At 35.8% G+C, this 15965-nt stretch overlaps 1 protein-coding gene across 1 annotated transcript; it reads right to left on the bottom strand.

Moving 5' to 3' along the window:
• Positions 1 to 345: 345 nt before the first annotated feature.
• LOC138894834 (protein SOB FIVE-LIKE 4-like) lies at positions 346 to 816 on the bottom strand. The gene has a single exon (XM_070179564.1). The coding sequence runs from the start codon at positions 814 to 816 to the stop codon at positions 346 to 348; it is 471 nt and encodes a 156-aa protein (XP_070035665.1).
• Positions 817 to 15965: the final 15149 nt, after the last annotated feature.

The following is a 15965-nucleotide window of genomic DNA, read 5'->3' as shown; positions in this document are numbered from 1 at the left end:
GCACAATAGCTCGCAAACCACACATGAAATATATAAACTGCACTAGGCAAGCCTCGTGCGACGAGCTCTGACTGAAAAGGATGCTGGTGAGAGGAATCGATCACAAGTCTCCCATGTAAAAAATCACTCATCCAACCAACTCAGTCAACCTTTGCGGTAAAGGAATATAAGTTTTTGATCTTGTTCTCAACCAATAGCAAAATAAAAAGAATGTGTTTATTTCTACTTGAAAACATCCTGATAATTTTTCCATGCACTAAGAAAGAAGAAAGAAAGATATACTACTACATAATAGTACTAGTGCTATCTAATTAAAACCAAATGAGAATTAAGCTATAAATGTTGCTACTTTCCTTTGCCCATCCAAATACTTTTCCTAACCTTATTACCACCATTTGAAGGTGCTCCTTTTGCAGTAAAAACAGACTCTTCTTCCTTGACTTCATTCTTGTAACCACTTTTCATTGAATTATTGGCTTTGTTGTTCAAGCTGCAAACTTTGTGATCCTTACCCTTTTCCTTTGGATTCTTGTAATGAACCATATTGGCTAGACCAGCACTCTTTCCATTTTTAGTAATATACTGCCTATGACTTGGGCCTGAAGAAGCATCAGAATCCATTGAATCATCAGTGTCACCATCTTCTTTGTCGTCGCTATTAATGGCTTCTTTATTATTGTCTTCTAATTCATCAAAATCCTCATTTTCCAGCTCATCTTCAACCTCACCATTTGAAGGAGAGCCAATATACATTGTCCAACCTGATTCACTGCTATTACATTCTTCTGCTTCTCCAAATAATTTGGAAGAGTCCATTTCCAGTGCCAAAAGCAGAACACTCAAAAGTGAATAAAAAGGATGATAAAATACAAGAATTAAGAGTACTGCATTTAGATGAACTAAAAGACAGAAGAGTGGAGTTGGTATTGCTGAAAAAGGCAAAGGAATGTAGATGAAAAACACCTGTTAATAACATATGCTTTTTATCTGCACAGACCAATACAGCTCTCCCTCACACAGAAAGAACGTGCCTAATCTTATACTACTACTTTTGAAAGCAACCCAAACCCCTGTATTTATTTTTGTTCTCCCTTTTTTTTCAATAGCTGGAATTAAATTTTTACCTCATGGATACATGTACATAGCCATTATTTCCCCCTGACTTTATATCACCAAAGGGACAGGAAGAAGCTGTCAAATTTGATAGAGATACATGTCTTATAAAAGGCACGAGACAATAGTGTCATGAGATGGATGATATCCTTCCACTTTTAACTAGAGGTTTGCGCCTCGAGCCTTGAAAATAGAGAACGTAATATGATAGAGATTTGTCTTATAAAAGGCACGAGACAATAGAGTGTCATGAGATAGATGAGATCCTTCCACTTTTAATCGGACGTTTGGGCCTCGAACCCCGAAAATAGAGAAGGCTCTCTTTGGTGGACCACACTGTGCGAATTCAAATTAATCCAATTAGTAGGTTTTGGATACAATGCATAAAGGAAAAAGAAGGCAGGAAACTTCCCTTCGAATAAATGTGAAAGGACAGAATTGGGGCTGCTCTCACTTAGGGTCATAAGGTTTAACTGGTGAAGAGAAGATAAAAATATTTATTGCTTAGAATTCTGAACATGATTCATTAATAGGAAGCTGTAATACTTTGAATGCAAAATACAGAGGAGGTGCACAGCCTATGTGCTAGTGAGAATAATGTATGTATAGTGTATAGCCCTTTGTTCTTAAATTAGGGGATAAATGAACTTCCTGAAAACCATCATTTATTTTTCACTGCCTGATTTTGTAAGTCATGTCAAATAAAACAAACGGCATGCGAGTAAATGAAAAATGCAGCTTTTCTTCTGTGAAATTGGAAGAAGTCAACTGGAGTTTTCTTCTATTAATAGTAGTCTTTTCAACAAGCAGTGTAGATTTGTACCAAGAGGGCAAATAGAAGTTTTAATTAACATCTTTTTAGTCTCTCTTCCTTATAATCATTTATAGAATTTGAGGCAAAAACAATTTTTTTTTTTTTTTTTTTTGTCAAAAGTGCTTTTTTTTTCCTCTAAAATTAAGGTGTTTGGCCAAACTTTTAAAAGGAAAAAAAGTGATTTTGAAGAAAAGCATAAATAGTTTTGGAGAAGCAGAAAAAATAGTTTCTCTCCAAAAATACTTTTTTGAAAAATACTTTTGAGAAAAATACATTTAAAACCAGTTTTTTAAAGCTTGGCCAAACACTAATTACTGCTCAGAAGTGCTTTTTAAATTAATTAGCCAAACACAAACTGTTTCTCGCCAAAAGTACTTTTGAGAAAAAGTACTTCTCAAGATAAGCTGATTTTTGCAACTTGGTCAAACGGGATATTAGTATCCAGATCTCACTGATTCAACTAATCTTGATTTACATCGCGTACTAAAAGGGAGAGCACACTATCAGGAGTTTCTCCATTGTCAAGACTGTTAGTGGCAGAGCCACCTTATAGTAAGGGGTATCAACTGACGCCCCTTCACGATAAAAATACAATGTGTAAGTAGGTAAAAAAAAATTATACGCATATACACTATATGTTGACTCTCCTTAATTTTTTTGTACGTTTACTTTTATATATTTTGACACTTGCTCTGTGTGGTTAATCAACTTCTTTCGCTCTTTATTATTTCTATTCTCTTTGGTCTTTTCATCTGTTATTTTCCCAAAGCCCTGTTGGTGCATCACAATTGTGCTTTCTAAAACCTTTTTACTTTTCCTTTATATAATACAAGTATTACATGTTAGTGATGATCTTTTTCCAGTTGTGGCAATCTTGGATGATGATCTGGCAAAATGGTTAGATCTAGAACTTGAAAATATTTGTAATTATGAATTTTTTGTTGCTATTCATGTTACGTGGGGAAGATCTAGTTTCTTGGCTCTTTTGAGGGGTCATTTTTTCTTGATATTAAGGGAAGGAACAAAAGGAACTTAAGATTCACAACAATGTGGGGATGGGACATACCTTGCCTCTAATTCCCTTTTTAGTTGTTTCTCACTTGTAAATCCTAGACAATGGTTTATAATAAGGAAATGACAGACAATTGTGACCCATGTTTTATTCTTGTTTCTTGTCCTTTTAGGTGATCATGTCTTAAATTGCACTTTTCTTGGGCTCCATGTGATTTAAGCAAAAATATCCAGCAAATTCTTTTTGACAATAAGACAAAATATCCCATGGCTGGAAAGTTTTCAATCTAACCAGGCCAGTTCACTTTTTTGCCCTTTGTATTTAAATGTAGTGTGAAGTATAATAGGCATGTGGGAACAATAAGATAATGTTAGGTAAGTGTTCAAGTCAAACTTAGATATGACAAATCTCTGTCTTCCCCATTTCAAATGTAGGAATATGTATAAAATTGCTAATATACTTTTTCTCATGCTATTATCAGAACAGTACATAATTCTATTGTGTACTGTTTTTAAGTTCCTCCTATGTAACTTAAAAAAGTTCAGTGAACGGTTTTATGTGATTAGATATATTATGAAGTTGCTGCTTTTTTCTTATGGAACTTTCCCTCCATAGGTATTAGTTAATATTGTCATCACATGCAATTTATACACCTTTATTTTAACTCGGTTGAAGGGAGTCTTAGAGCAAAGATAAAGTTCTCTTCGTGTGATTTATAGATCACGGGTTCGAACCGTGAAAGCAGCCGCTAATGCTTCATTAGGTTAGGTTGTCTACATCACACCTCTTGGATGCGGCCCTTCCTCGAATCCAGCGTGAATGCGGGATACTTTGTGAACCGGACTGTCCTCTTTATTTTAACTTAGTTGGATACTATTTGGATGGTAGTCCCTTCTATGTATATATTATGGCTCAAGGTTGTCATACCTATATATATCAACAGATACAAGTGGTTGGTACATCAGTTGAATAGGTGTGTGACGAGTGCAAAACACACACTTAAATTATGCTCGCTAATCGAATATAGTATAGTATAATATCGTATTCACAAGGATTGGATTTAAACAGTATTCTCGTAGTTTCTAGCTTGATTGCTATCCAAGATGATCAACAATTGAGATTTATATGATTTCTAACTAAAATTAACTAAGAGTCTAAAGCTATTGACTAATGACAATCGAAACAAGGAATAAGCAAAGAAAGTTATCAGTGGAAGAAAAATAGGGTATTGATGGGATATGTGCAAGATAATTATTTGGGATCTAGCTCTAGATAATTCACTTCTAACGTTCAAGTGAGTCTCTCGAATCCACTTGATTATTAGTTCAAACGTTTAGTAGAAACTCCTCTCTCGATTAAGTCTCAACCTCGCAAGATGAACCAATTTAAGCTCAGTAAAGATATGCAAGAATGCGTAATGGATTAGTCTTTGGGAGAACCTCTCTCGATTATCCTCCTAACTAGGTTTAATCAATGATTCAACTAGCCTCTTTTGATTACTAAGAAGAATTAATGAACTCAACCAATAATATAATACAAAGATATAACAAGTTATGCCTCTCTCGGTTACATGAACAAGTGAATATAGATGCAACAATTAAATAATCCAAAAACGATTCAATACATAAAACTAGAGTTATAATCCACAAACAATCATCAATACACCAAATCCATCAAACCCTAAAAGGAACTACTGCATAAATCTGGAGCAATTCATTACAAATAAAGTTAAAGTCGAGGAAAACATAAATTCAATTTAAACTCGAGTCTTGAGTGAGGAAGGAATGATGAAATCCTTGTGCCCGTATTCTTCCCACTCCTCCTTAGTCTCCTTAGGTCGAACATGTGTCAAAAATCCAGAAAATAATGTCTTTCCATATATTTATACCAAGTAGGGTCGGGCCCAGATAAAAATACATTTTCCTAGCCGAAATAGAATATTTACTCTGTAAAAATTACACAGGCGCGCCGCATGGGGCGACGTGCCATGCAGGACATTAGTGGAGAAATCCAGAGAGCTCAACAATTCAACAGGCAGAAAAAATTCACTGCTGCATCGCACTATGCCTCGCACCCTGCGTCGCACTAGTGCAAATTTCTCAGAGTACGACTCAAATCTTGCGTTTTGACGTTCAGACTTGGTCCTCGACCCCCAAACACGATCTCGACTTAATCCCTTGGGCTTTTACTTAGACTTCAAAGCTCCAAATAGCTCGAATTAGCTCCACAACATCTATATCACTCGGAATCACTCCTACAAGGCATAAAACACACAATAAGTGCAAAACACTACCAATTAAAGCTCAAAACAAGTGAAGTGCAGTGAATTAGAGTGTAATAAGCGACTAAAATACGGGATTATAGCCTACCATCAACACCCCATACTTAAACCATTGCTCGTCCTCGAGCAATCAAACTATACTTCATATAGAACATGACATGTTTCAACAACTCTCATAATTCATCACACAAAGAATAATTAAAACAAATTAAGTACAATACCGTAACATCCTAGCCTCAAAATTTGACTCAAAAGCACCATGCATGATTTATAACTAGCTCACTTACTCTAACACAGAAGTCAATGGCATTACCTTTCCTTCATGAATTAAGTGCCCTTACATAACAATAGAGAGTAGTTCCACACGTAAGAGAATTTAAGAACAATTAGGAATCAAGATAGAAAAAATTCACTCACTCTCAGAAACAACATTCATGTGCCACAAAAGACGTACTATAGGCTTGCCCGTAGTGTACTACTCTACTAATTGAGCTCATTCAGTTAAAGATCAAGTAGGACTTTATTTGGTTGTAATGTAGGCTACAGGATAGGCAGGATACATTAGGCTATAAGAATGACTACACCTCCCTAAGCATTTTAATACATAATTACCCGTTCAAAACCCCACACTTATGTCAAACCATAAGTCCACCTTCACATCAATATACATTAACTACTTATTTCTTTAAGCACAATTACATTAAGAGTTACCACTATCAAGGAATATTTTTCACAACAATACAACTATTTTCTTTTTCTTTTCTTATTCAATTCAAGTGGCTCTTACTTTTTTAAATCAATGCACCTTTCTCCTTATTTCATTAGTTCTACTCAAAAGCCAAATTAACCACCCCACACTTCAAATTTTATAAAGTTCATATCAAATTCAAGTGCTCACGAGAGGTACAAGGTTCAAATAGATGGTCAATTCGAACAAATAGGTAAGGCTTGTAATGTGGTTGCCAAAGAAACAAGATTACAGGCTCAAAGGGATTAACTAAGATACATAATAATTAGGTGGGTAAAATCATATAACTAGCTCAACAAAGAAACGCCTATATCACTTCCAAGACTGAATAAAACTACTATTTCGCTTTGCAAACACACATGGCAAGTTATAGACATCAAATGCAATGCACAGAATAACACAAAACCTCATACTCACATGGCACATAACTCATCCAGGATCGGAATCATCAAGACACTCTAGTCAAAACAGTTAAGCAAAGTTAAGATCATACAATTTAAGGTACTTATACAAGAGTCAAAAACCGAGCCTAAGCGTTACAACTAAAGCACTCACTATTCTCAAGGTATAATAGAGTCAAGAGATATTGCCTTCCATTCAAATCGTAGCACAAGGTTTCCTACTCCTAACAAAAATAAAAACTAACTACACCCGGTTCAAACAAAACCCTTGAAAAAGAACCACGACACAAAGAAAAACCAAGGGAGAATTAATACACTACCTAACAAAAAAAATCTTTTTATCTTTTTCCTTCAACTTCAATCCCTCAAGAAACCTGTCGATGATATCCATCATAGGGAAAAATCGAAAATTTAAAATTTTTATGTTTTTTTTTAATCAAATTTTGTTTCTATCTCTAACTACTAAAACTAACACAACAAGAAAACTAATATACATACATACAAATATCCCCCACCCCACACTTTAAGTTGTGCCATGTCCCCATGACACACAATTAAAAAGCATAAGGTAAAGGAAACTTCCCTGAACTTTTTTCTTTTTCGAGAACTTATGAGCTCCACCCCTAATTCTAAGTTCATTCCTCGTTTTTGCTCCTTGGGTTTCTTTATGGAGCTCATTAAGCTCAATTCTTCTGAGGATACCTGTAAGACCCACTCTTTTTTTCTTTCTTGTCCTCATCTTGTGCGGTGAATTGCTCTTTCATGATGATCCTTAACTTGTTTCTGCATTCTTTTACAGGATCAATCCATACATACTCCTGTAAATCTCCAAAAATAAAATCCACATGATCAAGGTTAAAATAAGAAAACAAAGACGAAAGGTCAAGTGAATATTCCTCTGGTATGTCCAAGATCATTTGTTTCTCATTCTCTTCTACTAAATATTGTAGATGTAGAAAGGTGGATGGGGGTTTGAACTCTTCTTCCTTCGCTTCATATTCAACCAAAGCCTTATCTTCGATCGTCTCGGTTGAATCAGAGTCCTCTTGTATCGTGGAAATCTTCCTCTGTAGACGCTCATCCTCTTAGATAGGCTCATTCTCACAGGGTATCTCCTCCTTGTATTCCCTATGATAATGCTATGAGCTTTCTGAAAGTATACTTACTATTCGACTCACTTGCGTTGTTAGGTTCTGAATGGATTTATCACTTTGCAAATACCTTTCTTCAACACTATTCATGAACCTATGCATAAGCGCTTCTAAACTATCATTCTCCACTTGAGGTGGTTGTCTCACTTTGCTTTCATTCCATTTATAATAAAGGTATTCATCATAACCTAAGTCAGAATTGTGCCCATATGAACCCTCGTACCTGTACGGACTAAAAACAGAGTGAGACTGTTCAAAATAAGAACCATAGGAAGAATACATACCTGCTTGACAGTCAGCCCACAAATAATTTCTACCGCATTTAAAACACATAGCAGACCGCTGATAATGTTCAGCTGCTAACTCTTCAACTGTTTTCTTAGGCTGGTTGTACTCCATCTTCATGGTATTTCGAGTTCAATATCTACAGTATCTTCTCCAACTTGTTAAGTACTATAAACAAATCTTGAAAAGAAGTTAACCAATAAAGAAAATAAAATAGTAAAGGAAAACGAAAAGAAAAAAAACTAAAACCTAATTCCTGAATTAGCCAAAAATTATTTCAAACACTAATAAATGCCAATCCCCGGCAATGACGCAAAATTTGACGAGCGCAAAACACACACTTAAATTATGCTTGCTAATCAAATATAGTATAGCATAATATCGTATCCACATGGATTAGATTTAAATAGTATTCTCGTAGTTTCTAGGTTGATTGCAATCCAAGATGATCAACAATTGAGATTTATATGATTTCTAACTAAAATTAACTAAGAGTCTAAAGCTATTGACTAATGACAATCGAAACAAGGAATAAGCAAAGAAAGTTATTAGTGGGAGAAAAATAGGGTTTTGATAGGATATGTGCAAGATAATTGTTTAAGGTATAACTCTAGATAATTCATTTCTAATGTTCAAGTGAGTCTCTCGAATTCACTCGATTATTAGTTCAAATGTTTAGTAGAAACTCCTCTCTCGATTAAGCCTCAACCTAGCGAGATGAACCAATTTAAGCTCTGTGAAGATATGCAAGAATGCATAGTGGATTGGTCTTTAGGAGAACCTCTCTCGATTATCCTCCTAACTAGGTTTAATCAATGATTCAACTAGCCTCTTTCGATTACTAAGAAGAATTAATGAACTCAACCAATAATATAATGCAAAGATATTACAAGTTATGCCTCTCTCGATTACGTGAATAAGTAAATATAGATGCAATAATTAAATCATCCAAAAATGATCTAATACACAAAACTAGAGTTATAATCCACAAACAATCATTAATACACCAAATCTTAAAAGGAACTACTCCATAAATATGGAGCAACTCATCACAAGAAAAATATAAATTCAATCCAAACTTGGGTCTTGAGTGAGGAAGAAATGATTAAATCCTTGTGCTCGTGTTCTTCCAACTGCTCCTTAGCCTCCTTAGGTCGAATATATGTCAAAAATCCAGAAAATAACGTTTTCCCATGTATTTATACCAAGTAGGGTCGGACCCAGACGTAAATACCTTTTCCTATCCGAAATAGGATATTTACTCTGTAAATATTGTACAGGCACACCGCATGGGGCGACGCGCCATGCGGGGCATTAGTGGGGAAATCCAGAGAGCTCAACAATTCAACAGGAAGCAAAAATACACTGTTGCGTCACACTATGCTTCGTACCCTGCGTCGCACTAGTACAAATTTCTTAGAGTACGGCTCAAAACTTGCGTTTTGATGTCCATACTTGGTACTCGACCCCCGAACACGATCTCGACTTAATCCTTTGGGTTTACTTAGACTTCAAAGCTCCAAATATCTCAAATTAGCTCCACAACATTTACATCACTCGAAATCACTCATACAAGGCATAAAACACACAATAAGTGCAAAACGCTATCAATTAAAGCTCATAATGAGTGAAGTACAGTGAATTAGAGTGCAATAAGCGACTAAAATACGGGATTATAGCCTACCATAATTTGGCAAACTTGGCACACCATAAAAGAAAACAATAATATACTACGCTTTAAAAGTGTGTTCTCTTTAAATGAGCGATCACACAGTTTAAAATGGTATCAGAGTAAAAAAAGGATTCCAGAATTTTAAATTTTATAGCCACCTAAAAAACAAAATACAAAAAATATTTATAGGCGTTTGGCCATGAAAAAGAATGATGCCACACGTGAGGGAATCTAATGCAATATATATAGAGCTATCAATATGGGATGACCTAGCCCAATGGTCCAAGCCCATATCGACGGCTGTAGTGGCATAAGATAATTATATAATTAAAAGTATGCTCTTTCTCACGACAAACAAAAAATGTGTTACAAGGATAAAAAGGAAGTGCAAAAGTGGAAGAGCAACTACACTTGCTGGGCAGTATTTGAAGATTGAGTAGGCTTTGTAAGATACAAAGGTATATCATTTCCAGCAAAGACAACCACAATTTTAGGCTCTGCATCTAATGCACGTATTTTATGCCTTTTCTTTTCCTCATCTATCTCAACCAAAGGCTATGGTGAAGTAGAATTATGGCGACTGCGAAAGCAATAGAATAGTAGAAAATAAGAAATGGCGGCACAAATGACCCCAAGAGCAGAATATAGGTATGGAATGGGGGAGTTCCATTTCCAAAATCCAGACGTTGAAGTGTTTAGAAAGTTCACTGTCTCCCACTCTGCATCTGGCTGCATTTTTCTTTTGGTTTTTTGTCTGATTTATGCATTGAAATTGACTCAATGATTAGCTTTTTTAGACAAGAAACTCAGTTAAATCTTGTGATATTGAAAGAATACAGGAGGGGATCATATCATTCAACTAGGTGCAATAAACGGGTGCATCAAAGCATATTCTTTTTACATGTTTTGGTATATATTGTTAACATTAGAATATGAGAAATATTGACTGGAATGAACTCTTATGGAGAATTTTACATTTCTTTGAAACGATTCTCTTTAAAACTTCCGTAGATATAAAATAAATAAATATATAAAAGTATCGTCTCTTTAACCGCTTAAACTTTTAGATAATGACAGCTTAGCTTGATCATAATTTGAGTCCCACTACCACTTGGGTATTTTAATATTCTCCTTACTTTTTCTAACCCTGAGAATTTTCAGTAGCCTTTGCTACTTGCTCTCCTCTTTATTCCTTCGCCTAGTTCAAATTTCCAAATGTCACGTACTATTTGTTTAAATCTTTGGGAGAATATTATATTAAACCAATCAAATAGCAGTAATTATGTTCTTTTCTCTTTATGCTTTCAGATAAGAGTGAGCTACTCTAGTGGTGAGCACCCTCCAGAGGTTGTGAGGTCGAGTCATTCCAAGAGTAAGGTGGGGAGTTCTTGGAGGGAGGGAGCCGAGGATCTATCGGAAATAGTCTCTCTACCCTAGGGTAAGAGTAAGGTCTGCGTACACACTACCCTCCCCATACCCCAATAGTGAGATTATACTGGATTGTTGTTATTGTTATTGTCTCTTTATGCTTTCACATGAAACTTATCCACAATCCATTAGGGGCTTTTTTAATAATCCAATTGGTGTGCTAATTACGATCCATAGAATTGAAAATTCAATATATCCCATTTGAGAGGTGAAAAAGAGAAGGATGAAGAAGAAGAAGAAAAAGTAAAATCTAGCTTCTGAATGAATCTGAATAAACTTTACTTTCAAAAAAAGAAGCAATTTTAAGAATTGTTCAGTATGCTTAGGGGAAGGCACAAGCATTTCTAGGTAGGTAGGGGTTTGAATTGCTGGTAATCTATTTTAGGGAATGTGTGCCTCATTATTTTAATATGCCAAAGAATGTCTTCATTGAAAAATGGACATTCATAGCATCATGTGATGTTCGAAGACAAATTTGAAGAGAAACAAAGGGGGGACCTTCCAAAATATGGAATTTATATGCAGTCATGTCATATCATACAGGAAATAACAACTGGAAAATCTTCTTTTGCCCTGTGGTTAATTTAAGATGGAAGTCATAGATCCCTTGTCTGCCCTATATTCTGCTTGTCCTTGATAACAGTGACTAAGTTGCCAACTTATCGAAAATATTTCTGAAAATGAGCCAAGTATTTCATGGACAAAATGACGATTTTATTGAACATAAGACTAAAACGAGAAGGTTTTGTGTAAAAAAAATGAAAGGAAAATAAGGTAGACAATTTAAGAGATTTTTTGTTCGGGCAAGAATTGGTTATGAATGAAGCTTGTGGTGGTGGTATGGCTCTGATGGAACAGTTTTAGTAGGGTTGAGAAGGAGAGAAAGAAAAGAACTCAGCAAATTTCATAAATTGATTTTTAAAAATATTAGACCCACAAATTACACATGTCAAACATTATCTTATGACATTTATGTTGGGTTTAAGCTTCTTAGAGCTTAAAAGAAGGTAAATGGAAAATGGAAGGAAAATAAAAATTTGATTTTCCCTCCTTGACAAAGGGACATTGTCCCATATTGGAGGAGGAAAAGACTTTTGATGGGTATATAAATAATTGCTCTTTTTCAAGCTCTTAAAGAGTTAAGAATAAGGCATGCCTCGCGTCGTCGCTCGGCTCAGCTTCGACTGATCGATTGATTAATTTTTTTGGACCAAATTTATTTGTTAATATTAACGCAATATTAATTAATCCAAATTAGACCGTTTCTATAACGGTAATTCAATTTTCCCCCGTTTTAATTTTCCCGTTATAATTTGAATTTGGCGGTTTGCATAAATGGTCATTTTATGAAACAACCATTTTGAGTTGCAACCTTACATGAAGAGTTGTAACTCTTCAGTATAACCCAACTTTTTTGGCTATAAATACATGAACTCTCCCTCAGATTTTTCTTACAAAAATTCTGATTTATCCTTTTTCTTTCTGCATTGTTTTAATAAAAAGAAAGCAGTAAGTGTGATTTACTACTGTTCTTTGCGTTCGTTGTCACTGGGGTTTGAAGTACCGCTACACCAGTGAGGGTAATCCGTTCTATCCTGGGAGAAAATAATCTTAAACCTTGGTGTAATGACCCGGCCAGTCGTTTTAAGTATTACAATCCCGTTTCACCATTTACTACTCAATTTATGCCTTACAATTGATTTATGACATATCGGGTTAATTGGTTCGGGTCCGGTGAGGTTTTGGAATGAATTGGAATACTTAGTTCTAAGGTTTAAAGCTTAAGTTAAAATAGCGACCGGATGTCGACTTATGTGTAAACGACCCCGGAAGGGAGTTTTGATGATTCTAATAGCTCCGTATGGTGATTTTGGACGTAAGAGCGTGTCCAGAAAATTATTTGGAGGTACGTAGTGGAATTAGGCTTGAAATACTGAAAGTTAAATTTTTGGGAACTCTAACCGGGGGGTTGACTATTTGATATAGGGGTCGGAATCCGATTCTGGAAATTTGAATAGGTCCATAATATGAAATGTGACTTGTGTGCAAAATTTGAAGTCATTCCGGATTGATCATTATGTGTTTCAGCACAAGATATAGAATTTGAAAGTTCAAAATTCGTTGATATTGAATTGCAACATAATTCGTCATTTCGATGTTATTATGTGTGATTTGAGGCCTCGAGTAGGTCCGTATTATGTTATGTAACTTGTTGGTATATTTGGACGGGGTCTCGAGTGGCTTGGGTGAGTTTCGGACGAAGTTCGGATCATTTTCATTTCATGTTGCATTGCTGAAGATTTCTGATTTTGGTGTGATCGCACCTGCGGAAATGGGCTCGCAGGTGCGACGATTTTTGGCGCAAAAGCGAGATGGCTGGAAGCTGAGGATTTTTGCATCTGGGATGTCTTTCCCGTAGATGCGGCCTCGCAAATGCGATGATGTCCTTGCAAATGCGCAAACTGGGCAGGCGAGTGAAGTCCGCAAATGCGACGTTTTGCTCGCACAAGCGGAGGCGCAGGTGCGCAAATATTGTCCGCAGATGCGGATTAACTGGACAGAACCCCTTAAGTTCGAGGGTTCATGATTTTTCACCCATTTTTCGGATTTTGGAGCTCGGTTTGGGCGATTTTGGAGAGGAATTGTTCCACATATGTGTGATTAGTGTTCTTGACTCCCTTGTGATTATATTTCATGAATTAATCTTCATTTTTGGTGTAAGATTATCGAATCTTCAAGAGAAATAGAAGAAAATTTCTATAATGTCACAAAACGAATTTTTCGAGTTTGAACACCGATTCAGAGTCGGATTTGAGTGAAATTAGTATGGTTGAACTTGTAATTGGATGGGTTGTCGTATTTTGTGAGTTTCGTCGGATTTCGAGATGTGGGCCCCACAGGTATTTTTTGGGGCGTAATTTCGGATTTTGTGTAAAATATTAGTATTTTAATATAGAATTAATTTCTATAAATTTTGTGGGCTGAATCAAATTAATTGTGACTAGATTCGAGCCGTTTGGAAGTTGATACGCGCATAATGGGATTTCTGGAGCATTGTTTAGCTTGCTCGGCATTGGATTTGACTTGTTCGAGGTAAGTAACTCTTCTAACCTTGGAGCTGAGGGTATGAACCCTGAATATATGTATTATGTGAATTGTTGGGAGGTGATGCACATGCTAGGTGACGTGCGTGTGGGCGTGCACTATAGAAATTATGACATAATTATTTTTGTGGAATTTTGTAGTTAAATAATCTTGGCATTTTCCATGCGGTTTTATGTGTTAAAGAAATTGAGCTGAAAAGCATATTAAAAATCACGTTGAGGCTATGTGTTAGTATTATTGGGACCCACATAGGTCATATTGCTGTGAATTATTTGTTTTAAATTGAAAATTCATACTCAGTCATATTCATGTCATTACATATCATATCCCAGTCTCTATTGTTATTTATTGATATATCATATCATCATTTTTAGGCTATTTTCATGACATTGTGAGCCCATGAGAGAGAGACTGGAGAGATTGATGACTGAGTGAGGCCGATGGCCTGATTGTGAGGATTATTATGTGGATCGGGGTTGCCCGCCTGCAGCATGCCTTATAGGCTTTATTATAGTACGTGAGTTGTCCGTGCAACACGTGAGTTGTCCGTGCGGATCCAGATATTATTATAGCACGTGAGTTGTCCGTGCGGATCCAGATATTATTATAGCACGTGAGTTTTCCGTACAACACGTGAGTTGTCCGTGCAGATTATAGCGCTTGGGCTGTAGGAGCCCCTCATGAGTCTGAACACTCCTAATGAGTGCAGGTACCTACTGAGTGCGAGTGCCGAGTGCGAGTGATGAGCGATTGGGAGGACTGAGTGAAATGATATTCTGAGAGTATGCATATGATTTTATCACTGACTTGCATCGCATTGACATACACACATGACATACATGTATAGAGATGTATTTTCCTCGTGCAGTACAGTATCACATCATTCATGATTTCTCACACATGTTGACAGATGGGCATAGTGATGTATTTGTTTTATACGGGTTATATGGAAAGAAAATGAAACACCTAATTTATTATTGAAAGGATTTTGGGAAAATTATTGCTTTCAAACTTATTCATATTTTTGAAAATTTCGGTAAACGATTTGGTTTTTTTACTGATGTACTTGAAAGGAAGAACTATTTTTAGAAATCATAATTTAGATGAGTATCTTATTTCTGAGTTACTTCTTATATTATTGGCTTTACATTGTTATGGACTATGGTAAACTATTGGTTTTGGACCCGACCTTGGTAAAAGCTCGTCACTGTTTTCAACCTAAGGTTAGGTTTGTTACTTATTCAGTACATGGGGTCGGTTGTACTGATATTTTACTTCTGCACATTGCGTGCAGATATTGGCTGTTGTTGTTGCTGTGCTCGATGGCTGTCGGATTTGAAGATGTACCTGCGTTCCTGTTGTAGCTGCCTCTCCTTCATGGTAGCCTTAGATTTATAAAAGCTTGTTTATGTACTATTCAAACAAACTATATGTTTATTGCATCCCCGCTTTGTAAACTCTATTCTTAGAAGCTCATGATTTGTACTACCAGTTCTTGGGGAATGTATAAGATTAATATCTTTATTTACTTAAATTGCTTTAATAATGGCTATTGGAATTGTATAATTAAAAGTTGGCTTACCTAGTGGGTTGGGTTAGGAGGCCATCACGACTAGTTGGATTTTAGGTCGTGACACTTGGGTACTAGGTGGGGATTAAGTTCCTTAAGGAAACACTGTGAATTCAGTGGGCTCGAAATAATTATGCTCTTCTACATTTCTGGTTTTTATTCTTTGAATATATTTTTCGAATATAGAATACTAACAAGCTTAAGGAACTTAATTTATTTTTTCTGTATTCATCTTATATTCTGATTGTGGGAGACTAAATTCTAGTGATTTCTACTCTCAGTTTGGAGACTAAAATCTTCGAATTTTCTATTCGTTGGTTGACATTACGCGATTAAAATCTCTGTGATTTTTTACTCGTTCTGTATTCGGTTTGAAGAAATAAAA

The sequence above is a fragment of the Nicotiana tomentosiformis genome, chromosome 6, assembly GCF_000390325.3.
Source record: "Nicotiana tomentosiformis chromosome 6, ASM39032v3, whole genome shotgun sequence".
NCBI lineage: Eukaryota > Viridiplantae > Streptophyta > Magnoliopsida > Solanales > Solanaceae > Nicotiana > Nicotiana tomentosiformis.
This window is presented reverse-complemented; position numbering and strand designations above follow the sequence as displayed.

Bases quoted from the DNA above. Each gene is read 5' to 3' on its own strand.
- LOC138894834 (XM_070179564.1), bottom strand. From the start codon at position 816: ATGGACTCTTCCAAATTATTTGGAGAAGCAGAAGAATGTAATAGCAGT.